This window comes from Uranotaenia lowii, chromosome 3 (assembly GCF_029784155.1).
Source record: "Uranotaenia lowii strain MFRU-FL chromosome 3, ASM2978415v1, whole genome shotgun sequence".
NCBI classification, from domain to species: Eukaryota; Metazoa; Arthropoda; class Insecta; order Diptera; family Culicidae; genus Uranotaenia; species Uranotaenia lowii.
In genome coordinates this window covers 334,774,358-334,797,955 of record NC_073693.1, presented here as the reverse complement: position 1 = coordinate 334,797,955, position 23,598 = coordinate 334,774,358, and the positions used below count along the sequence as shown (strand labels likewise).

At 39.2% G+C, this 23,598-nt stretch overlaps 3 protein-coding genes across 5 annotated transcripts; 1 reads left to right on the top strand and 2 right to left on the bottom strand.

Moving 5' to 3' along the window:
• The first annotated feature begins 416 nt into the window (after positions 1-416).
• Positions 417-1,519, top strand: LOC129757425 (uncharacterized). Its single transcript, XM_055754645.1, has 2 exons — positions 417-839; positions 900-1,519. The coding sequence occupies exons 1-2, from the start codon at positions 718-720 to the stop codon at positions 1,279-1,281; spliced, it is 504 nt and encodes a 167-aa protein (XP_055610620.1). The 5' UTR covers positions 417-717; the 3' UTR covers positions 1,282-1,519.
• Positions 1,520-11,287: 9,768 nt separating this feature from the next.
• On the bottom strand, positions 11,288-12,569 carry LOC129756716 (uncharacterized). Its single transcript, XM_055753704.1, has 2 exons — positions 12,286-12,569; positions 11,288-12,213 (listed from the first exon to the last, which is right to left on the bottom strand). Exons 1-2 carry the CDS (start codon positions 12,387-12,389, stop codon positions 11,712-11,714), a joined length of 606 nt encoding a protein of 201 aa, XP_055609679.1. The 5' UTR covers positions 12,390-12,569; the 3' UTR covers positions 11,288-11,711.
• An 8,561-nt stretch (positions 12,570-21,130) lies between these two features.
• Positions 21,131-22,912, bottom strand: LOC129756666 (uncharacterized). 3 transcript variants are annotated; one of them, XR_008739510.1, is made up of 4 exons: positions 22,720-22,912; positions 21,956-22,652; positions 21,707-21,887; positions 21,131-21,634 (listed from the first exon to the last, which is right to left on the bottom strand). XR_008739510.1 is itself a non-coding variant. In XM_055753593.1 (3 exons), the coding sequence occupies exons 2-3, from the start codon at positions 21,793-21,795 to the stop codon at positions 21,274-21,276; spliced, it is 450 nt and encodes a 149-aa protein (XP_055609568.1). In that variant the 5' UTR covers positions 21,796-21,864; positions 21,927-22,250; the 3' UTR covers positions 21,155-21,273. The 3 variants fall into 3 exon arrangements, 2 of the variants coding, with proteins under 2 accessions (XP_055609568.1, XP_055609567.1); XM_055753593.1 differs by lacking the exon at positions 22,720-22,912 and having other exon boundaries at positions 21,155-21,634; positions 21,707-21,864; positions 21,927-22,250; XM_055753592.1 differs by lacking the exons at positions 21,131-21,634; positions 21,707-21,887 and having other exon boundaries at positions 21,927-22,652.
• Positions 22,913-23,598: the final 686 nt, after the last annotated feature.

Sequence of the window (23,598 nt, the reverse complement as noted above, 5' to 3'; positions counted from 1 at the left end):
AAAACTAAATATCCATATATCCTTTAATAACAATATCCAGTCTATACGCGGACTAACATCATAGTGAAGACTTGAGTTTGAAGTGTGAAGGCATGTTTTCCTTGTTTCATAATTAACTTGATATTTGATAATTTCTAAATGATAAACATTCTGTAAACCAGCGAAGTCATATTTTTGTCTGTATCATCAATGTATCTCTTTCTGTTTCAATGAGACTCTTATGGACGATAATAGGACACACTTATGATGCGGATTTTTTTGTAGCATCGCTGCTGTAAATCGACTTCCATTATTCAACTAATATTCAATAAAAATATAATATTCAAAATGCTGGTCACCCCCGGAATCCACATATGTTGATCATTGTACAGACGATAATGTGTTCCCGAGAGCTCATTCGCCTCCCATATTCGATTGTGAATGAATCTTCCTAAAAGGAAAACAAACAATTTGGTGTTCCAGCGTTTGCACATGCTGGCTGTCCGGTGCTGGTGGTGAATTGCGCCGGCACCAGATCGCAATTCTAATTATACATTTCGCACGTTCTCTCTGCGTTCATGTGTAAACATGTGGTCCGGTATTCTCAGAGATTAGTTACCTCCCAAAGATCGCTCGTCTTCGACAAGGAATGGGTTGCATCAGCTCAGTCATATTCTACATTTGGCGTTATTAACTGGCTCCGAGGTGTCACTTATAATTATTTTCACCGTTTTTGCAATGGCAAACGCTTTGGATTCGATTTCATTGACAAGTCAACAGTTTGTGATGCACCTACCGCGTCCACCCGTAAGTGGTGATGAAATAAGTCTGAAAGTGAAACTTAAAGATGACTTCGAAAGGTGAGTGCGCTGATACGAGAAATCGGAATGCCGGTAACAAATTTATCGGTTCCGTTACAGATTCTCCGTCAACCTGTGCCAGGAACGCACCGAAGGCAATCATCATCAAGCGGAAGCTGATCGAATCGTGTACCATTTTGGGCTTCTATCCGAACGCCTTACCGGAACCGATTCCTGTGCCGTCCTTCAAAATCACAAAAACTCCAGATGGAGCGATCTGGGATCGGTCAGCTCCGACGAAGGTTTCTGTAGCTTTCCTTTCCTGTATCTGATCTTCCGGTTTCAAATCGAGGGCATAAAAGTGTTCGTGGACGATACGCAACATTCGCCGGACTACGAGCATGACACGGAGTTTCCAATCGAAACGATTCGTACCGTTGAACTTTGGGATGACCTGGACCGGATAGAGGAAATCACTTTGCGGTATGCCGAAAGATCATGAGGTCGAGAGACTTTTCTCTGAAATTGAAATCAAGTATTCCCCCAGTTAGTCGGAAGATGTAATAAACCAGCAGCAGCGATTGAGATGGTGAATCATTTTTGTTTATACAAAGACGCGCTTCAAGATTACGGTACTGTATGCTGCGGGGTTTTGAGCGTTTTTGTAGTAAATGGTACATTATCGCGTTGGAATTATTTAAAAATGTTACTTATACCGTACCTTTTCAATGTTCTACTCTGTGACTATCAATAAAATTTAAAATTTCTTAAAATTAACGTTAGTAATATGATTTAATTCGAAATTCCTAGAAGTGTCGTATCCATAACATATCTAAGACTGTGTCCAGTAAAAATCCGGAATCACTTATTGGCGATTTGCAGCTCAAAACGACACTCAGAGGGCCATGTAATCAAAATGATGATGTTAGGAGCTGTTATGTCAAAACGCATATAATATTTCCAAAACAAAACATAATATTCCAAATTTCAGCATAAAATATAATAATTATTAGGATTTGACGACACAATAAGGTAAGAAAAGTAAATTACGTTGACGTGTTAAACAGTAAATCTTCTTTTTGTTTTAGATTACGGAAACTTACCACAGCTTGGGAGGTCTTGGTAATGGTAATGGTTTCCAATGTAGGATTTTGGGAGTAAGGTTTTTAAAAGGAACAACTGAAACGAAATTGATAAGTGCGAAACATTTCAGAGACGCAGATTTCATCACTGGTCATCTTTAAATTTCGGAAAAAAACATTTTGTTATTTCACAAACATTTACTTGAAGTTTTCCACCGAGTTTATTAGAAGACATTACTCATGGGAAAAGAATTTGCTGCCAAACGCGTTCGAATTGCAACTTATTTTGCTTTCGTAAATTCAAACGACTACTGGCGAAATAAAAAGGGTTCAAAATTACAAAAAAAAAAAAAGAACTGGATACCAACTACCTCACGATTCATTCGAAACATTGTTAAGCCTGTGATTCCTACAAAGGTAAACTAATTTCTTAAATTTTTATGTACTTATATCTGTAGTTGAGTTTAACACGTAATTTCTATCCGTAGGTCAAAAAAAATCATCAAACTTTCAAGAAAAAATAGCGAAGGAGGAAAACGAAATTCGAAAATTTCAACCTGTACATTGAAATATCAAATCATTTATTTTCATCTTGTTGATTTTTTAAAAAATGATTATTTTATGGAAAGTTGTTAAAATTTTGAGAACAAATTCAAAAAATAAACTTTTATTTAAAAGGGATATGCGTATTTAAAATTAGTTACGCAAGTTTCAAAAACCCCTATAAGGTCACAAATTCAAACGAATCCGAAATATATTAAATACCCAGAATTATGAAAATTAAAATTACGTTTTTTTGGAAAGAGTTTATTATAAATCATTATTCGAATTATTCGAATCGCCATACCACTTAGTCTTTTTGGTCGATTTTACTGGCCTAATACTCGTCTTTCCGACTAGACGAAAATCCTTTGGCTTTTTATGCTGTCCTCTCTTGTGCTGAATGTATGAATTGTGTAGACCACCGATTTAATATATTGTTCCGTTTTCGTAACGTTTTCAGATCAATAAACATGTTTGTTTTGGAAAAAAGTGTATTCCTCTGGAATAAGACCGATTTTATTTTACACAAGCTTTTTCTTGGTTCGAAATCAAAATCTCAATTGAATTTTATTAGAAAAATCCCGAAAAACTATACTTGTAAATGCAAAAAGCATTGAAACTACTAAATTGATGATTTTCTTACAAGATTCGGTAATTTTAATTCTTTGTAATTTACCAGTTTTTTCAAAATTCTCATTTTTAGGAACAATTTGTATTCACAGCCGTGTTAAAAAACAGCTATCGTCACCCTTTTGTTGGTTCCATAAGTGAGATCCAGTTGGCGTTGCATGTCAAACAGCTTTGCTGCAAATCGCCAATTGGGTTGCAGCGTCACCTACTGTGACCCTTTCAAAATATATTTTACAGCGGTTTGTGAACATAGACGCCCTCTACATGTGGTAAGAATTTCACGGAGTTGTGTGCAGTGAGTCAAAAGAGAGAAGAGAATAAATCTACACACACACGTTGATAATCAGACGTGGTCTGCAATAAAAATCTCTAAAACGTTGATCGATGTTGATCAAATTTGAACAGGTACCACTGTACCAGAATATACACTTTCACATAGTCTCACAAAATTTTGAGATGAAAATTTGCAATTTGATAATGTAACAGCTAATTCCTCACACAATTTCTAAGTTTTCCTTTTCTTTTTTTTTTCAAAAATAGCCGTATATCTCTTTCTAGGAAACGTAAAATATTCATAATTGTATAAACGATGAATTTATAAGTTTAAATAACCTGGGTGAAAGTTTCATGAAGTAATATCAACAGTGTAAGAAATGGCAACCTGTCAAAGTTGGAGATTGTTGCTCCGAGCGATTAATTTCTTTTTTTTAACTACTAGTGTCAACATGCATTTGGGAATGCTTCCGGGTGGAGAGTTTCTACATGGTAACTTCACGAGAAGCTGCTCCTGCGAAGTTAAAGTTCGCTTCTATGGGCAAATTTCCGAAAAACTTATAATTTGGCAAGGGATGTGTAGCTGCGGAGCAACGCCCTGAGCGTTCGTGACGAATGAGACGATGGAGTCGAAGCTGTACGAACAAGCAAGGATGCCTCCGAAACCGCGTACTACCTTCATTAAAACCCATAAAGGTCCTGTGAAGTTTTGATCAGATTTAGAAAGTTGCCACCACGCACAGTCGGGAAGTCATCTACCGCTATAATAACTTATATTTCATCTATAAATGCATTCATCCAACTGCCCGCAGTTCTGGCCCATCGAGAGATTTCGGGCAATAATGAAGCGGAAGCTTAAGAAAAGTGGAAAATCGGCTCGGAACGCGTCTCAGATAACCAAAATGTGGAACGTGCCAAGGAATTGACTCCGGAAATATGCAGCGTTTATGGAAGGAATAAGAAGAACACATTTTCATAAGAAACGGAAAAAAATGATTTTTATTAATAATTTTTCATTAAAGTACAGTGAATTATCTTTGTTTTGGTGCATTATCCATATTTGCACATTAATTCGTTTCCGAGATTCAATGTGGACATAGCTTTAGTCTGCGTATTTTTATTGTGTGGAATTAAAAGAATTCTGTTATCAATTCTACAAATAAGCTCATTCAGTGCCATATTTCTGATAGGTAGTCATTCTTTTCTTGGTCACAAATCACTTATCACGTGAACACACTCATAGTTGAAAGGAAAGCCGTTCAACATCTAGATAGTTAAGTTATTATGTTTGTCTTCCTTAATCCTGTCTAATGAACTTACGTCTAGACTTTATTTTTAATTGCCTTTTAACGTTTATTATCTCGCAAAGTTGTTCAAACCAAACCAATAAATGTCTTGAGTAGTGACTATAAGTAATAGTTAGGATATTTCCTTTGATGTTGAATTGCACTTCTGTTCGAATCAAAGAGGAGTGAATTTACGAGCGTAATCTAAAAAGTTCATTTATTTAATTTTATACTTTTGCTCACCTCGTGAGGGGTTATTCTGAGTGTCTATTGACGTGACTAGCGTAAAGGGTGATACGGTCAAAATTTGGTCAATTTCAACTTGACGTATTTCTTTCAATTTTGCATTTAAAAAACCTGAACACCCCTAATTTTGAAGGTGTGTGTGTGTAGAATGTTGCTCCTATTTTGATTTTGGAATTCACTCTTCAGTTGTCAAAATGCCGTCCAAAGAAGAAGAGCAGCGTATCAAAATTTTGCTCGCGCATCGCGAAAATCCAAGCTACTCGCTCGCAAAGCTGGCAAAATCGCTATAAGTTGCCAAATCAACCGTTACAAATGTAATTAAAGTATTTGAGGAACGTTTGTCGACAGCCAGGAAGTCTGGATCGGGGGGAAATCGAAAACCGGAAGCCCCTGAAACGACAAAAAGAGTTGCCGGTAGTTTCAAGCGAAACCCTAACCTCTCTCCGAGATGCCGCAAATAAGCTGGGTGTATCATCTACAACCGTGCATCGAGCCAAAAAAAAACGAGCCGGACTATCGACTTACAAGAAGGTAGCGACTCCAAATCGCGATGATAAACAAAATACGACGGCCAAAGCGCGATCCCGGAGGCTGTACACGACGATGCTGTCGAAGTTTGACTGCGTGATAATGGACGACGAAACCTACGTCAAAGCCGACTACAAGCAGCTTCCGGGACAGGAGTTTTATACCGCAAAAGGAAGGGGAAAGGTAGCAGATATTTTCAAGCACATGAAACTGTCAAAGTTCGCGAAGAAATATCTGGTTTGCCAATCCATCTGTACCTGTGGCTTGAAAAGCCGCATTTTCATAGCTTCCGGGACTGTCAACCAAGAAATTTACGTGAAAGAGTGTTTGAATAAACGTCTGTTGCCTTTCCTGAAGAAACACGGTTGTTCCGTACTGTTTTGGCCGGATTTGGCATCTTGCCATTACGGTGAAAAGGCCATGGAGTGGTACGCCGCCAACAATGTGCAGGTGGTTCCCAAGGACAAGAATCCTCCCAACACGCCAGAGCTCCGCCCAATTGAAAAATACTGGGCTATTGTCAAGCGGAACCTAAAGAAGACCAAATAAACTGCTAAGGACGAGCAGCAGTTCAAGGCAAACTGGCTTTCTGCGGCGAAGAAGGTGGACAAGGTGGCTGTATAAAATCAGATGGCAGTGGTTAAGCGTAAGGCCAGGCAATTCGGATTTGGAAAAGCGGAAGCCTAACTGAATATTTTTCCTGAATTTTATACTAATTAAACTTGAAAAAGAAATTTAATTTGATTTTTTGAATAAACGATTTCACCGATTTACACGCATTTTCCCTTGATCAAATACCGTATCACCCTTTAATTTCACTTCGTCATCCTGACTCCAGAAAAAGTTGCAGGGAAGAAATAGCGAAAAAAAAATGTAAACCACCCAACGTAATATTCGTGATTTAAGATGTAATTTTTGTTTTCGAGAAATATACCATATTTTGAAGATGCTTTTATTGCATGCTAACGATGCAATGAGGTACACAGTAAATTTTTGCCTCGATTTCCAGCAAAAAAAAAATTGCTGGAAACGTTCAGCAATCCAAATTTTTGCTGGACACCAGCAATCGGTTTTCGAATTGCTGGATTTTTCAGCAATCGGTTGTGTTCTTGTCATTTTTGCCGAAAAATCAGCAATCGGTTTTCAAATTGCTGGACTTTCCAGCAATTGATCTAGTTTGCTGGAAAATCAGCAATCGAGTTGTCACATTGGAGTTAGTTTGTTTTCGTACGCTGAAGCAAGGTGAGACTCTACTTTACGAATTTTGGTTTGATTAATATAATTATTTTTATTTTCCTCTATATTCTAGCAACCAGACATAAGTCAAGGGTGAGTTTTTATTGGACAGATTTCATAAAAGATACTAAGGGGCCGTTCAGATACCACGTGGACAGAAAAATGAGATTTTTGACACCCCCCTCCCCCTCCGTGGACAAGCGTGGACATTTGACAAACCCCTACCCCCCTCCCCGGATGTCCACGTGGACAGATTTGAAAATGTTTTTTTTTTAATCTCATTTGACAGTTAGAAAACACTACTTTTTGCCTATTTGTTATTGGAATGGCTGATTTAAACAAAAAAAAAAAAGAAATAGGATTACCTGATATAAAATAATTAAAAAATAAATAAATTTAAAAATTATCATATTTATCACTAGCTTTCAAGTGGTTATTAATTGTTTAAACTGAAACTGAACTTAAACTGAAAAGCTTTGTAATTTTAACGGCGTGTTCGTAAATTGATTTTTTCTATCGAAGTGATTTTTTTATCGATGCTGGCGTTCGTAAATTCCAACCAAACGTATGCAAAAACATATGGAAAGTGATTTGACATCTACCAAACAAATCAATCGACTGATGCATCACCCAAAAAAATCAATTTACGAACGCGCCGTAAGATTCAAACATCTTAATATTTATTCAACCTTAGAAAAAATTTTGGGAAGAAAGTATGTCCACGTGGAAATGACCCAAACCCCTACCCCCCTCTCCGTGGACAAGCGTGGACATTTCCATATACCCCCCCCTCCCCCTAAGTTGTCCACGTGGTATATGAACGGCCCCTAATCAGAACTCTTTTCTCAGGTGACGAATGATCAACACTTTGGCACAAAGCTGCCACTCCAGAGCCGGTGTTTGAAAATGAAAAAAAAACATAATTTAAAAATGAAAGAAACAAATTCTTTTTTATTGCGCATTATATGCACAGGCAGTAATCAATATTTAATTTAGAATTGAAATATAAATTTGGTACTAAATACAGCCGGTTGTTTTGAAAGAAATTGCTGGCTTCCAGCAATTTGAATTGCTGGAAACCAGCATTAACGTTTGCTGTTTTTTAATGTAAATTAAATTGCTGGAAATTTTGCTGGAAAGTCAGCGGGACAAAAAACCAGCAAAATTTTGCCGGTTTCCAGCACAAAAAAATTTGCTGTGTGATAACTTAAGTCGTTCACTATGGTGTTGCGAATCGCAATTCCAACTGCATAGTGAAAAGGTCGTTTTAAATGTCGTCTGAAGTCAGTTTGAATCGGATATGTTAGGAAGTCCGCCATGTTTGTAGATTTTTAAATGATTGAATTAGTCCACGCGGGCTTCAAGTGAGAAAATCATCGTAATTTTCCCTTTGCAGTGCATCCAGATGGCTAAAAATCGAATGAGAAATTAGTAATATTAACCAATAAGAGAACTGGAAAATATTGTCGCTGGCAACGATTTGAAGACTATTAGAGCAAGGTCTTGCGCTCTCTTGCATTCTTCTGATAGGTACGAATAAGGTGTCAGATAACGCCCAATCGGTGTAGTTTTCGTCGCTTTACAAATGAATGGAATTCATGTATGTATACTGCCTCCACTTTGGTTGGTAAATGCTGTTTTTTTTCAACTTTCATACGATCTTTCTATAATGTATATGGAACGTATATCAAAACAGCATAAGAATATACATACATATATGTAGCTTAAAAAATGTTTGCTGGGAAGCTTTTGTACAAACATACTGGCCCTTATTCTGCGCCTCGAATGACGTGACGATAGTAGAGTCACCCAAGTCACTCTATTCCAGCAGTCGGTTTAGGTGAGGAACGTCACTTCGGATGAACTTTGTGAGTTCTTACCCTATTCTCGTAGTCACCGTGGGTGAGAATCGTCGCATTCGGGTGACGATTTTAGGTGACAATTGTCGGTACCTTTTCAGGTCGCGACGAGATAGAAATTCAATGAAAAATTTATGAAACAGGGAATAATTTGGCTCTAAAAGTTCAACAACATTAAAGTATGACCATTTAAAAAACAATTTTCACGGACAAATCTAGATTCGCTGAACTAATTCGGCAATCGATGAGGATTGTCGGTACCTTTTCAGGTGGTGACGAAAAAGAAATTTAACAGAAAATTTATGTACACGGGAATGAAAGGCTCTAAATAGTTAATTAAATGATAAAGAATGATATTTTTGAATATGTATGATTTTTTTTATTTATTGAAATTTTTTTGCAAAATGTGAAAATGTGAAAACACGAACACTTTGAAAATAAAATATTAGCAATTAGTCCGTTTATTTTCACTATTATCATTAGGATCATTTTTCCTCGAAACCTTTTCCTACATATGTATGTAACAAAAATTACGTATGTTGTTCCACCTCAACTGTTCCGCAATTTCAATGTTTTCCGGCATATTTCCGTTCTTGGGTTATTGGGCGCAGCCTCGAAGATGGCGCAGTCATGTTGTAAGTTTTTGTCCAGTTCTAAGATTGCGACCACTTTTCCAAATCTAAAAAATAGCAATAAAATCCATTAGAAAATAATCAGTACGCCACAATCAACTAACTGTTTGGATCGATAATTTCCGGCATGCCACGGTGGTAACCTCGGTTGGGGAAAATATAAAAACCGGCACCATTCGGAGCCGTCGGCATCTGATTTTGTTTTTTCGGCAATAATACCCAAATCCGAACCCAGCTTTGATGAGCGAAATTTCTACTTACGTCGCACAAATCGTCCGTTTGTCATCCTGTGCAGCTTGCTGTGACCGTATCATCCGATGATGGCCATTTTCGAAAGGAAATTCTAAACCGTTACACAAAAAACTAATTCGGAAAATCCGAAGCGAAAGTCAAATCAAAACAGCACCAGCTAAATTCTACCATTTTGACAGATGTGTTCATTCGGCCACTCACCTAGAATGAACCTCTGTCACTTTACCCATATCGACTACGGGAATAAGGTGACAAATCTCACGGTGACTCCGAGGTGAGGTGACAATCATCACGCCACGCGCGGCGCAGAATAAGGGCCACTATCTACCTTCCAGAATCGAAGAGATACATCAGAAAAAAAATAGTGAAAATATAGAAAAACGTAAAATACCTTCTGTGATTTCTGAGACGTATTCTTTATTGCTTGAAATTTTTCTTTTCTCTGAATAAACAGCATTATACTTTTGATGAATCTCATACTAAGGCTATGATCATTTAGTATCCGGGCAGTTACAAACGTGTGTATTTTAAAAACTATTCATTTGATCGAAAGACTTTCTATGGAGGAAATGAAGGTGTTAATATGACATTTAATGTAAAAATATATAAAAAAAATAATCAATGATTTCAAGAAATACTCTAACTTTTCCATAAAATCTCTTTTTTATCTTTGCACACTTTTTTCAGTCATGTATTCATTTATTTTTTTCACCACGGAAGCAAAACCTTTGTAAAATCATGATAATTTACACAAACTCACCTGAAAAAAGTAATTGGAATCTGGTTGGAACCTTTTCATGAGTAGGCATTTCGAAGAATTTGATTTCTTAAATCCGGTTTTAACATAAATTTTTTTGTCTTTAGAACACATCTGTCATATTGCGTAAAAATCGGATGCACAGATTGCGATCTTTGGAACTGATCATTTTTAGTTATTTACTTGGTGTCTACTAGTCAGGCAACACTTTTTGCCTGCCGGATATGGATATTAAGCATTATTTAAGGAGTCTGCATTAAGTTATGCCCAATAACCATAGACTTTTTACCATATTTGAGATCAAGGGTTGCACTCCGATGGTTGGTTTGAACTTCGTGTGGATCCTAGAGTGGCTCCTTATACTTCTTAACCATTTGATCCGAAAAAAATCAGAAAAAATCAACAGTTCATGAGCGTCAACAATGAAGAATTTCCGAGGCGCAAAATGCGTAAAAGGAGCAAATTTGTGCAAAATTATTTTTACCATGACTTTTTGTATCGTAAATATCTCAAACACACGTTAACTTAAAAATCTATCAAAAATAGGCAAGATAGTCCTTTTCATAACCAACACAACGCTACTAAAGTTTTGCACATCCGAGCTCTATTAACTCAGCTATCATCTAAATAAAGTGCCCGGATACTAAATGATCATAGCCTTAGTCCTTACTAAGAGGCAGTTGGTCTCGAAACGGTTTCAATGTCTCCCATTTTATTCGGGAAACACGGAGACTCTTTCATATTTCCAACAACAACAACTGACAAAAAAGTTCGTCTCAGAACAAAAATCCCAGTTTATTGTGCCTAGTGTGGATTAGGCTTTAGGTTTCTATTTCTATATTTTATAAGAGCTTTTACAACCAATTCGTATTATTATTCGATAATTCTGGTTCCATATGTTTAGTACACATATTGAAAGACAGTGTTGAAGTTAAATTCCAGAGTTTGCAAGGTTGGTCTGCCAAAACACCATATCGTCTTTGTTGATAAACTCTGTTGAAGTTTGAATTGTCGCTTAAAGGGGTACGCCGTTCCATTTTAAGCAAACCCCATACGAAATCAAGATAAACTTAAGTTGTATTCTATTCACTGCATATTTTCGGGTTCCACATTTTTGTGGGTTGATCTGTGGCCTCTCACTGAAATTAAATTTGTTATACCCATCAAATGAAACACCACATCAATACTTTGTGTTCAGTCTATCATGCGCACATAAGTGTATTTATTTGCTATTCGAATACTGTTGTTGTTACTATGTCTATAATACTAAACAGACTAAAATCGTGCGATCTAAAGATAATCTAGCGCTAGCGTATGGAAATATCCAAAAAAAATAAGTGAAATTTTGCATCAGCTTATGGGAGCGAGGCGGCCGGCGTATTTCGATTGCAATAAATATTAACTCCTAAAAATGTGACTACAGTGTAGAGCCGATGATTAGCACTTTCGTTTTCTCAGGCCTTCCGGAAAGAGAGAGAGCACAGAGAGCAACGATTTATTATGGTGATTGGTCGTTCGCATTCCATTCATTACGTTTCACTACGCGTAGAGGGTCGTGAAATGACGTGGGCAGCAACAATTTTTTCTCTTCTGTTCTTCCAACTGGCTTCAGTAGGATTCATTCACTTCTTCCTGGAATCGGTCTCTTAAACTCTTGAAGCGGAACGTCACCTCTTCCACGAATTCGACGTCATCCCAGAGCTCGATGTAGCGGATCCGGTCCAGCGGGACCTGATACTCGAACTCGTAATCTGGCCCATGGTGAGCATGGTCGACAAACACGCGTATCGTGTCCTGATGGAAACGAAAGATTAGCGAAAACCGTTGGCGTCGGTCACGAAGCCAGGTGTTGGGGCTGCGATGTTCCTGCTGCCAGACGACGTTCTTCCAGTTTTGAACGACGACGCCTTCATCATCCTCATCGCCTTCGAAAACCGTCTTGAAGTGATACGCAATGTAGGGCGGCGAAGACTTTTGATGGTTATGCGTGCCGGAAGGTCGTCCACAGCAAGGTTCAGGCGTCGAAGGCTGCTCGCCTAACTCCGGTGGCATCGGCTCAGCGTTCTGATTTGGCGGCGGTGGGTGTGGCAAGATAAAGTTGACCGAAAACCTATTAGGAACAAACGCCAATGAAAAACGCGCGAAAAATCGATACTCTCAAAACACAATTAGATCAACTTACACTTTGGCATTCGATAAAAGCTTCCCCTTAACGATAACTTCATCGCCAACTTCCGGTTTCTTGGGAAACTGAGCCGCAAACGGACGTTCACTATTTGTAGTCATGTTTAACTGTTCTGCCAGCCCACAGACATCCGATGCCTGTCTATCACTATTAAGTAACGCGCCAAAAAAACGTGCCAAACTATCCAGACGCAAGGATTCTATTTCGCTAGCAAACACCACACCAGAGCGCTCACCTGAGAGTCTCAAACTGTACTAACGAGACAGGTGAATGGGAACGCTTTTTCTACTTACTACACCACAGCTTTAGCAGAGAGTGGTTATCGGATCACGCTGAGAGACTTCGCGAATCTACCCGTCGACATGTTTTGATCCGGTTGGGGGTTCCGATTTTCCGGTTAGGGGTAGTAGCGATGGGAGTTTCTCTATGCAAGTGGAGTGCAGTCAATTATTACATTTCCAATTATCATTATTATGTTAACGAGACGTTTAAATGTTGTCCACATGTCGATGGGGTGGTGCTCTAGACCACCTAATTCACGTAAATTTTTAACCGATAATTTGATTGAGTGATTTTTTTTACTACAACATAAATATTTAAAAGTGATTTTCGTTCCTTAAAACCTCGAAGAACAAGCAATGCCAAAAAACTTGTTTTAAAGTTAAAATCCATATTCGCATCCTATTTTCTTGAAGTTCTTAAATTGTTATCGGATGTTATTGTTTTCTATATAAGAAATTTTCAGTTTTACTTAATCGATTCGTATAAACATTGTGAAAACATCAGCTTGCCAAAATTCATAGATTTGCTTTTATTTTCCAAACGGCTGATAAGAATGGATACCAAAGTATTTCCATTCAAGCCATCCTAAAGAAAAATAAAGAATGCTTCAACGAAAATCTGTCACTACTTTAGCTCCCATTCAGAAGGTGTTTTAACGAAGGTCCGTGGTCAACGTTCAACGAAGGTCGTTCAACTGTGTCAACGCACTTGACGTGCGACAAAAATTGACAAAGTATTGAACTAGTGTTCACTAGCTCAAATAATCAACTCTGATAAGGGGTGCATTGGACAAACATAAAGAAAACTAATAGATAGATTCGAGAAACACAAGGCTATAGCTAGAACTGATTCAAAGGAGAAAATTCTTCCTTCATAGAATCCTATATTTGCAGGAGCATTTAATATAGGTGAATCTGGTCACTCTATTGAGCGAGAAAATTTTTCGCTGATTTGGTCTTGGATTAGCAATTTGCTTAAATTGGATGTTGCTCAAAGCATTGAAATTTTAAATAAAAATCAGTAAATCTCTTAAACGGAGACACCGGACCAGGTCACACTTGGTTGTTCAAATTCTTAGGTTAAAAGAAATACAATAATTAACCTGACAATCGGGTAGAAAATAATGAGGCACGGCACAACTGTCGAGCATTTGGAGGTTTTTCCCATCTAATAGTAGCTTACCTAACTCGGATAATTTAAGTGAATAAACGATGTACATTTATCGCCGTACTTCCGGTGCATAGGCCGCGGTAAAAGACCTCCTCTGTTGAAGATCCGGAGCTAGCGTCTTCACTTGGTCCCAGTCAAGACTCTCGTCAACAGTTCGTACTTCGGCGGCTAGGCTTGGCCGCCACGAGTTTCTGGGCCTGCCTCTCCTTCGATGTCCCTCTGGATTCCATTCAAGTGCGTCTCTACAAATTTCGTTCTCATCTCATCGCAGCGTGTGCCCAATCCATCTCCATTTATGCTCCCGAATCTTGATTTCTAGCGCCCTTTGATGACACCGGGGATGTAGTTCCTCATTTGAGATCCAATGCCAGGCCACTAAGCACGGATGATACTCCGCAGGCAGCGATTCACAAATACTTGCAGTTTTCGCGTCGTCACCACATATATGCACCAAGTACCGATACAACAATACTGATTTGACGTTTCGGATTTTCGTTCGTAGAGAGATCTGGCGTGACTGCCAGATGTTCCAGAGACTCGCAAACGCAAATCAGGCCTTTCGGATCCGATGTCTTTTCTGGTACCACCATCACGCGTTATCTGGCTACTAAGATACAGGAAGCACTCCATTTTCTCAACTTGTTGCCCAGCTACCACGAAATTGGAAGAATTTCCTGTGTTGACCTTCATCGACTTGGTCTTTCCGACATCGATTTTGAGACCTGCTGACTTGGAGCTTTTGGTGAGGTCATCGAGTTTGCTCTGCATGTCTTGTTGTCTTTGAGCGAGCAAAACAATATCGTCGGCGAGGTCAAGGTCGTTCAGCTGCTCCATTGTCGAAGGATTCCAAGGTAATCCTCGGTTTGGTCTACAGTCAATCGATCCAGTTAAGATCTCATACATTTACGATGAGAAAATGCACCTTACTCCAGCAGTTTCCGGGATTGGTTCGGACAAGACACCCTCGTGCAAGACTTTGCACGAAAATGCCACGTACTGTGCTTCGATGAGATGGACTAGTTTCTCTGGGACCCCTCGTCATCTTAGAGCAGCCCAGATTTTTTCGTGGTTCAGTCGGTCGAATGCTTTTTCGAAATCAACGAACACCAGCAGAAGAGAGTCCTGGAATTCGTTGATTTGTTCCAGTATAATTCATAGTGTTGTGATGTGGTCCACCCATGATCATACGGATCAGAATCCAGCTTGTTGCCGTCGGAGTGTAGCGTCGATTTTCTCCTGGATCCTGTTCAGGATAACATTGCAGAGTACTTTGAGGGTTGTACAAATCAACGTTATGCCTCGCCAGTTACCGCACTCGATCAGGTCTCCTTTCTTCGGGACCTTTACGAGGACACCCTGCATCCAGTCGTCCGAGAATGTTGCAGTATCCCAGATGTCAGCGAAAAAACGGTGCAACATTTGTGCCGACAAAGGAGGGTCGGCTTTCAGCGTTTCAGCAGGAATGCAATCGATTCCAGGCGCTTTGTTGGATTTCATGCTTTTGATTGCCGCTTCTATTTCAACCAGTGAGGGCGCTTCCGAGTTTACGCCATAATGCGCCTTACAGTTGGCGCTACGAGCTGCGGATTCTGTTGGCCATCGCTATTCGTGACTCGGAAGAGTTGTTCGAAGTGCTCAGTCCATCGTTTGAGCTGATCTGTTCGATCGGTCAATAACAGACCTGCTCGGTCTTTCAGCAGCATTCTTGCATTAGTCCTTGCACAACTCAGGCGGTCATGTCATGTCATGTCATAGAGTAATCGGCTCTTTCTCTCAGCTAGGATTGAAAATATTCATTTATTCATTCATTCATAAGGATGGCGATTTTTTTTGGATCACTATCCCACAGAAGAATGATCAGTCATAGATCATGTCATGACAGAAATATTCCAATATCGTGAAAGTGAATACCTCGGTTATTTACATGATGGAAATAGCATTCACGCATGAGAAGAATGGGCAATGAATGAAAGTTGGAATTCAAATGGAAGCTTTACAAAATGTGTCTAGAGACTGTTATCTCTGTTTTCATTAATCTTATAGCTATCGTTTTGATAATATAGAACATACAAAAGCATACAAAAGATCCTAAAAGTTGCCAAATATTGTGCTAGTGATGTTTTTCATGACTCTTTTAATCAATCATGTCATGGCGGAAATCTTCGAGATCTCGATGATCAATGACATAATGGAAAACTCTTTTTTTACCAAACATTCGTTTAATAGCATACTTTCATTTCGAAAAATCATAAAACAAAGACATGGGGGGTAGAAATACCCCGAAACCCGAACCCCTTCATCGGCCGAGCCCGAACATTTGATCGTTTGAGCCGGATTCGAGGAAATCATCTGATCAGGGACCAGCAGAGGAATCTTATTCGCCATCTTCCGAGCGCCATAGCAGTTGTGGTTTGTAGATAATCCACACCAAGGTAGGCCCTTTTGTGATTTACTCACCGCGGATTAGATTATTTTAGCCCATTTTCCACTTGGTCAACGGATAATTTCGTAAATTGTGCGCTGTATAGCGAAGAGGAAAAATTAATAAAAATTTTAAAACGAAATTTACATTCTGAGGCTGAAAGTCAGTTGTACGGAGAATTGCACGTGCATTTTGGGTGGTGCACTCTACAGTGTCGTTCAAAATTATATCGACACTTGGAAAATTGGAAGCTTTGATCGAATTTGAAATTCATTTTTAGTGGTCACTGAGACACTGAAATATTGCTGAGACGCATTGGGGCAAGTGGCTAGACTACAGTATCGTGCAAAATTATAGCAACACTTCCAAAATTGGATTATTGGAAAAACTCAAAATCGCTTTAGCCGTTAATTTTGTGGGGATTGTACCATTGCTGGATAGCGTTGATACAAGTTGCTGATTACAGTACCGTCCAAAAGGATAGCAATTCGATCAAAATAAAAATACACAAATGTACAAATCACATTCGAAAAGTCGATCGTTGGTGGCATTAACGATATTTTTTCTGTTAAATTATGTGTGCTTTGAGTGGTGTTGAGTGATGGCTAGTCTAGCAAGGCGGACAAAAAACTAGCTTCGGATCTTCTGACGAGACGACGAGCGTGTGTATCATTGGCTGCCTAAAATCGATAAACCGAAGTTTAGCGGGAATGAATCGCGATGGATATCATTTTATCATTTCGAGACAATTTAATTTCGATGATCCACTGCAACGAGTACATACCGATCGTCAACAAGCTGCAGTACCCGTTACAGTCGCTTGAAGGAGAAGCCAAGAAACCATTCGAGTCGGTGGATATCCAAGCCGATAATTATTCGTCGACGTAAGACGCGTTTAAGAAGCGTTACGAAAACAAGCGATTCCTCAGAAAGAAGCTGTTTCGAGGCCTGTACAACATTCCACCTCTCCTGTATGAGTCAGCTCAAGACCTCAATACACTGCACTGGTTGATGATTTTCAGCGACACGTTAAGGCTTTGGGAACTTGGGCGAACCCCATCCTTTCAAAGAAGTTGGATTCGGTGACGATTCGTGCATGGGAGCAAGATATTCGACAGAAGGTTGAGGTGAAATACGAAGAGCTCATCGAGTTTCCCATCCACCAGGTCCGGATGTTGAAATCCGTGGACAGCGATCTCCTGCATCGTTCGTCAGTGTCCACCGTTTTGAGCGACGATTTCAATCACTGCAAGCCACACAAGCGAATGCAGGCCCCAGTAGATTGCTAGGCCCTCCAACAGTGAATCTTTGCGTGAATTCTAATTCAACCGTTCTCTTGGAGACAGTTTCGCTGTTAGTAGTCGACCAATACGGGAGAAAGATCCAAGCACAAACTCTTCTAGATTCTGCAGCGCTGTCAAATTTAAACACCAAGAAGCTGTCGAACGAACTCGCCACCCGTCAAATCCCCGTGGACATCGTAGTTGCCGGAACTGGAGAGTCATTGAAGCGCATCAAGAACAAGTAAGCAGCCAAGATTGTATCCAGGAACAGCGACATCTCCACCACACTCGATTTCCTCGTAATGAAGAAACCAACATCATACCTTCCCACATCATCGATCGATACAACTGACTGGAGAATGCGGAGTGAAGTGGAGTGGCGGATCCTCAGTTCAACGTTCCAGCAACAATCGACATAATCATCGGTGGAGAATGTTACCATAAGTTCCACACAGGCGTACGCCACTCTCTTGGTGATAATTCTCCGTTTTTGGTGGACACCCTCTTTGGCTGGACAGTTTCCGGCAAAGTGGATTTCTGCTCCACCACCGCATCGCAAGCGTGCTTCCTCTCCACCGTTGAAGAAACCGGAGAAACGATCCCTGGGGAGTTCCGGCCAATGGAAACCACCGATGGGAGCCAGAGAATGGAAGCTGAACCCTCCACCACTTAAATCCACGATCAAGGATACGACGCCCACTATTCCCGGTCCAAGGATCCACAAATTACTCCTGTAGATTACGAAACGAATGTCACACATCGAAACTCCAGCTCGTCCTTTGGCCAAGCAGCCAAGTCGTCAACCCTACAATCATCGACGACCAGAGAAAGCTACAAAGACCGGTAGAGCACACCGAACCTGCTCAACGCGCTTATAGAGCGCTAAAAGATCTTTTTCAATGCTGTAACACTCGCCATCTGTTGTCAACGAGATCAACCTACAAAGACCGGCAGAGCACGCCGAATGTGACTCAACACGCATGTCGAGCGCTAATAGGTGATAAGCGTTTCAAATTGTCACATTTTCTCGTTCGATCTACCTAGTCTTCGTTGATTTCAGATACCTTCATAATCACCATTCTACCTCATCATTCTTTTTCGCCATCGAGTATTCCACGTCTTTTATCAAGCCAGTCCCAAGCAGAATCGTCCAAAATCGGTAGAGCACGCCGAACGTTGCTCAAAGCGCTAACGGAGCGCTAATGGGTGATTAGCGTTCTTATCATTTTTTCTCCTATCGTTCGATCTACCGGGTCTTTTGTCGATTCCAGATCACCCATTACACTTCAACGCAGAATCTTATCGTCCACCATCGAAGACGACCAAATTCATCTATGGCGAAAGTCTACAAAGATCGGTAGAGCTCAAAGAATGTTGCTCAACGCGCTAAAGGGGCGCTAACAGGTGATTAGCGTTCCTATAACTTGACCCTACACCGTTCGTTCTACCGGTTCTCTTTTGTCGTCCACAGATTCTGCACCAGTTCCAACCTACCAGCCGTGTCTTCGAATCTAGCCGAAATTGCACCCATTGGACATGTGGAGTATTGAAACTGTAGTTTCAAGGTGGCCGGAATGATCGGTACTACACTGGTCATGAATTACTTTTAATGTGTGTTTTTTATATGTTCACTTGACACTTTAAGCCATTTGTTCACAAATATTCATTATCTGTGCAGGTACCTTAGAATAGGCATAACTCTCTCGCAACATAACAACTTTCGCCGAGAGAGTTTCACACAATAGTATGTAAGCCATTTTAGTTAGATTAGAGTAGATCAGTACGTTGAAACGAATAGCACGGAATTTTACTTCGTCTTCAAATAAAATCTAAAGTTTAAGTCCAACTAAGCGACTTCTTAATAGTGGATCCGAAATCGGGTTGAGTAATCAGTGGCTACATAAGTGCGATCTAATTGATTTGTGATTTGATACCACCAACGTACACCGAACTGCAAACTAATTCTCCCCCCGAACGGGTGATCAGCTCACAGCTGTTGTGTGAAAGAAAAAGTGACTCACCGTACCTTCCTACTGCTGGTGGATGCCGTCGACGAGAGACGGGAAGAAATACCCCGAAATCCGAACACACCCATCGGCCGAGCCCGAACATACTTAAAAACAATATTCACCAGGCATCTGTTTTTTTACATTGGAGTATTTTTTATGTTGAAATTTCCTTCAGTTTTCGACGTTTTTGTTATAACTGTTGTCTAAAATGCCGAACCTCAAATCGTGCGGGCTAAATGCGCCTATTTATGTTTTAAGCAAAATTTCTCTTTTTCTGGTCATTTTTCCGTATAATTTTATTGAAAATACTAGAAACTGATAAATTGAAAACGACAAATCTGAAATATTGTAAAATTTATGTCTTTTATAATTTTATCGAATAAAACAAAAGTTAGGGTTGCCATATTATGGAGGCAGTTCATCCATAAGAAAAACTTTATCAAATCTGTTTTGAGTTCTTCAATTCTATCTTAAGATGTTAAGTACAGTTTAGATTCGAAGTTTTAATGAGAAAAATCATATGTTTATTCTATTTAATCTGTTATTTTAGTATTGAGGCATTTTACAAACATGATTGTGTCATACAAAAACACTCTCTTATTCCACTTTCTAATGATTACCAAGCCTTCATAAAAGCTTTAATTTGTTTTACTTTTTAAGTTCATTTGAATAAGAAACAACAACGACCTAAGTTTTGGTTTTGAGCTTCTTTACGTATAACTTTTTAAAGTCAAAATATTACATCAAAAGGTATCCAAACTTTGTATGAATGTTCAATTTTTTTTTAGTTGGTACATTCATAAAATTTTCATTTTTTTTAGTTGGTAAATTCATAATTCATGGTCAACAGGCTCTCTTGCCTTGTGTTCAAAGCGTATCACCATCCAAATGCATTGATCAGATATGTTGTCGTTAGGTCATGTCAGCCATTCTATCAAACGACCGTAGGCGCATTTATTAACACTTTCCCCTAATAATTTGAAATCAATAATGATTTCGTCAAATTGGGAAACAGGTGCTGCAGTTGCACAAAAAAAAATTAAATCGAATTTCGTTCTAGCTAATATGCTATGCTAAAAGGCTAGCTAAAATAAGAAAACATGAACCACCACCATTTCGGCATGTCATTTCAACGTTTTTCTCACATGACGTCATATTGCAAATTGCCCTGTGAAGATTTTTTTTGTCACACTTGCTGTGAATCTCTTTTGGACAGTTTCAACATTCAAATAAGACATTTTTGTGGTGTGTTAAACCCTGATTTTCTATTCGTGTCCCTGCAAGGTTGGAAAATTTTCTACGTGTTACAGTTGAGCCGCTACATGGGAAACAGTGTTCAATAATGCAATATCATCTATGGCAGGTGCAAATTCACCTGCCAGAATTTTCACCTTTGTACTATGTCAAATGATGATGATGATATTTTGCTTCGAAATTGTATCAAATAATCTGACCATTCAGTGGTTGAGGTAATTTCTGAGTTCGTGATTCAGCTAGAAATATTTGAATCATCCATACGATACGCTCGAAGGGTGAGAGTATCTTTCACCATCCTTACCATTCAAATTTTTAATCAATGTAAGACATTTCAGTTCAGTTTCAAAACACACACTAAGATTTATATTATGAGCTTCCGAATCAGAATCTACAGGCAAAGCACAGTTGCGAACATTCAAGATGTTTGATCTTCTGGTAACTTCAATTTCAATAAACTTTATTATTTTTATGATTTTTTTTTTTAAATTTGTTTATTCATGCACTATTATTCCAACGATATATCGTACACTACATTATTCCGACGCACAGCACCCGATGATGATCATTTGTATTTAAAGATCGTTTCCGCGTATTCCAAATCACCGAGCAGCTCCACGTCTTGAACCGTTTCCAAAGGCACATGTAAATCCAGCTGACATCCATACACCTGATCAGTACCTTCGGCACAAAACTTGAAACTATCCTCCTCAAAGTGAAACACCAACAGGAAGTCCTCTTCGCGTCGATAGGGCCAACGAGTTTCACCGGCTTCTTCCGGTTGCCAAACGAAGCGTTGCCATCGGTGGACAATACTTCCGGTGTCACCGGTGTGAAAAACTACCCCCAGATGGTAAACGGCCGGGGGCAATTCGACGCCCTTCGGGAACTCTCCACAAGGTGGAAGACAAAAGTTGATACAGAACCTGCCATTATGGATGATATAACGTAACTTTCTTTTTCACTTGGGATTTTTGATTATTGAATCTTGAACTTACCATTTGGCATCGGATTTAAGCTTTCCTTGGATCAGGATCTCACTGACAGGCTTGTACTCGCTTTCAGTAGATTTATCTGCACTGAGCATATCAGTTCAAGAACTTTATTGCGTTGAAATTGATTGTATGATGATTGGCTTGCAGAATTGGATTGAATACTGTTTCAAAGTGCTAGACGATTCTAAGATATATTGACACTATGAAAATGAAAATAACTCACTTCAATGTAAATTTTCTATTTCATTACACCTTTTTCACACTTTGATAAAGAATCATTTATGATCAGCAAATCATTTTATGAATTTAAAATTTGTGAAGGCATAAGCATCATCACTTTTCTTTGGTTTTTCACGCCGATTTTCGCGTCCCCCCTACATGTAAATAGCTACAGTATATCTACTACATAAACACAACGACCGACTCTTTTTCACCATCAAAACAATACACCCCCATCTATCAATGCTTGTTAATTATCTAAAAATAAAGCATTCAAAACAATTTAAAATAAGCGCCGAGCGTGTCGTCTAGATTCGTTTCATTCCGCCTCCCTCAACAAGATGGACATTCATCCTCATCCTCCTTTCGAAAGTATCTGAACGCTATCTCTTCCACGTACTCGAAATCGCCCAGCAGTTCGACCGTTTCGATTTCCTGATACGGGAACTGGTGTCCAAACTCGTACTCCGGACTGTGCTGGGAGTTGTCGGCGAACACCTTGAACACCTCATCGTCGAATCGAAAGATCAATCCAAACTTTCGATTCCGATCGTGCAGCCAAACGTTCTGAAGAACAGTGGCCGTTTTCCATTCGCAGTTTTTCCACTTCTGAACCACCTCGCTGCTTCCGTCATCGTTGAAAATCGTTCCGAAGTGATAGGCTATGTACGGGGGCCGTTGATTCCGGGACATTTGCTCCGGTCGCGGAAGACAGAAGTTTACCACGAACCTGAGATAATGTAGGAAAATATAAATCTCTCTAAGGTTCACTTGAACTGAAACACCAATTACCATACCATTTTGCATTACCCTTTAGCTTAGCCCTGATGACAACTTCGTCGTTCCTTTGGGGTGTCCGGGGCAGAGGAACCGTGAAATGTGGAATCCGATCGTTCATAGTTTCGTCGAACAATTCTACCGGTCTCGATTCATCGTTCGACAAACAAACAGCAATCGCACTTGATACAAAGTGCCAACTGAATTATTCAAATCGGTACATCTAACTGGGATGAGAGCGTCGAACGTAAAACGTTAATGACGGAATGAAAGAGTGTGAAATTAATCAACACTGAAGACAACGAGGGCATTGCATATGGCCCGCGAATTTAGTAAACATTTTAGAAACGTTAAAAACTTCCTAAAATCAAAAGTAACATTTCAGGAGTATTTAGCACTAGAAGGATCGTCGAATTGAATACACTAAGTTCTTTCTTTTACACGCGTTGCTCTATATCAAGATGCCGAAAAAATTCTGTGTTTTTGCGAAAAACAATTAGATTTTCTGTGATTTTACGCAAAAGTTCTATGATGAAAATAGCATAAATGTATTTGAAAAGTCATGAAAAATTTAATCTTTTTTACATGCTACTTGAGAAACATCAATATACATTACGAATCGTATCATGGTTTTCATAAACAAAATTAAAATTAAAAATCCATGACAAAAAAATATAAAGTTCGAAATACGTACAAGTTTTTAAAAAAATCTGCTAAACCTGTGAATATTTAGCTAAACCTGTGCTCTGTAATACAGAATCTGTGATCAAAATTTGCTCAAAATTCTGTGAAATTAAAGATATTTCTGTGATTTTGGTAAGCTTGCTCTATATTTCAAACACGGCTTCACTTTACATTTTACGGTTTTTTGTCATTAGAACGTTTTGATCCACGGTTTT

Bases quoted from the DNA above. Each gene is read 5' to 3' on its own strand.
- LOC129757425 (XM_055754645.1), top strand. From the start codon at position 718: ATGGCAAACGCTTTGGATTCGATTTCATTGACAAGTCAACAGTTTGTG. The intron at 840-899 runs GTGAGTGCGCTG...GTTCCGTTACAG, and splicing joins CTTAAAGATGACTTCGAAAG to ATTCTCCGTCAACCTGTGCC.
- LOC129756716 (XM_055753704.1), bottom strand. From the start codon at position 12,389: ATGACTACAAATAGTGAACGTCCGTTTGCGGCTCAGTTTCCCAAGAAA. The intron at 12,214-12,285 runs GTAAGTTGATCT...TGTTCCTAATAG, and splicing joins CTTTTATCGAATGCCAAAGT to GTTTTCGGTCAACTTTATCT.
- LOC129756666 (XM_055753592.1), bottom strand. From the start codon at position 22,820: ATGAACGATCGGATTCCACATTTCACGGTTCCTCTGCCCCGGACACCC. The intron at 22,653-22,719 runs GTATGGTAATTG...ACATTATCTCAG, and splicing joins CTAAAGGGTAATGCAAAATG to GTTCGTGGTAAACTTCTGTC.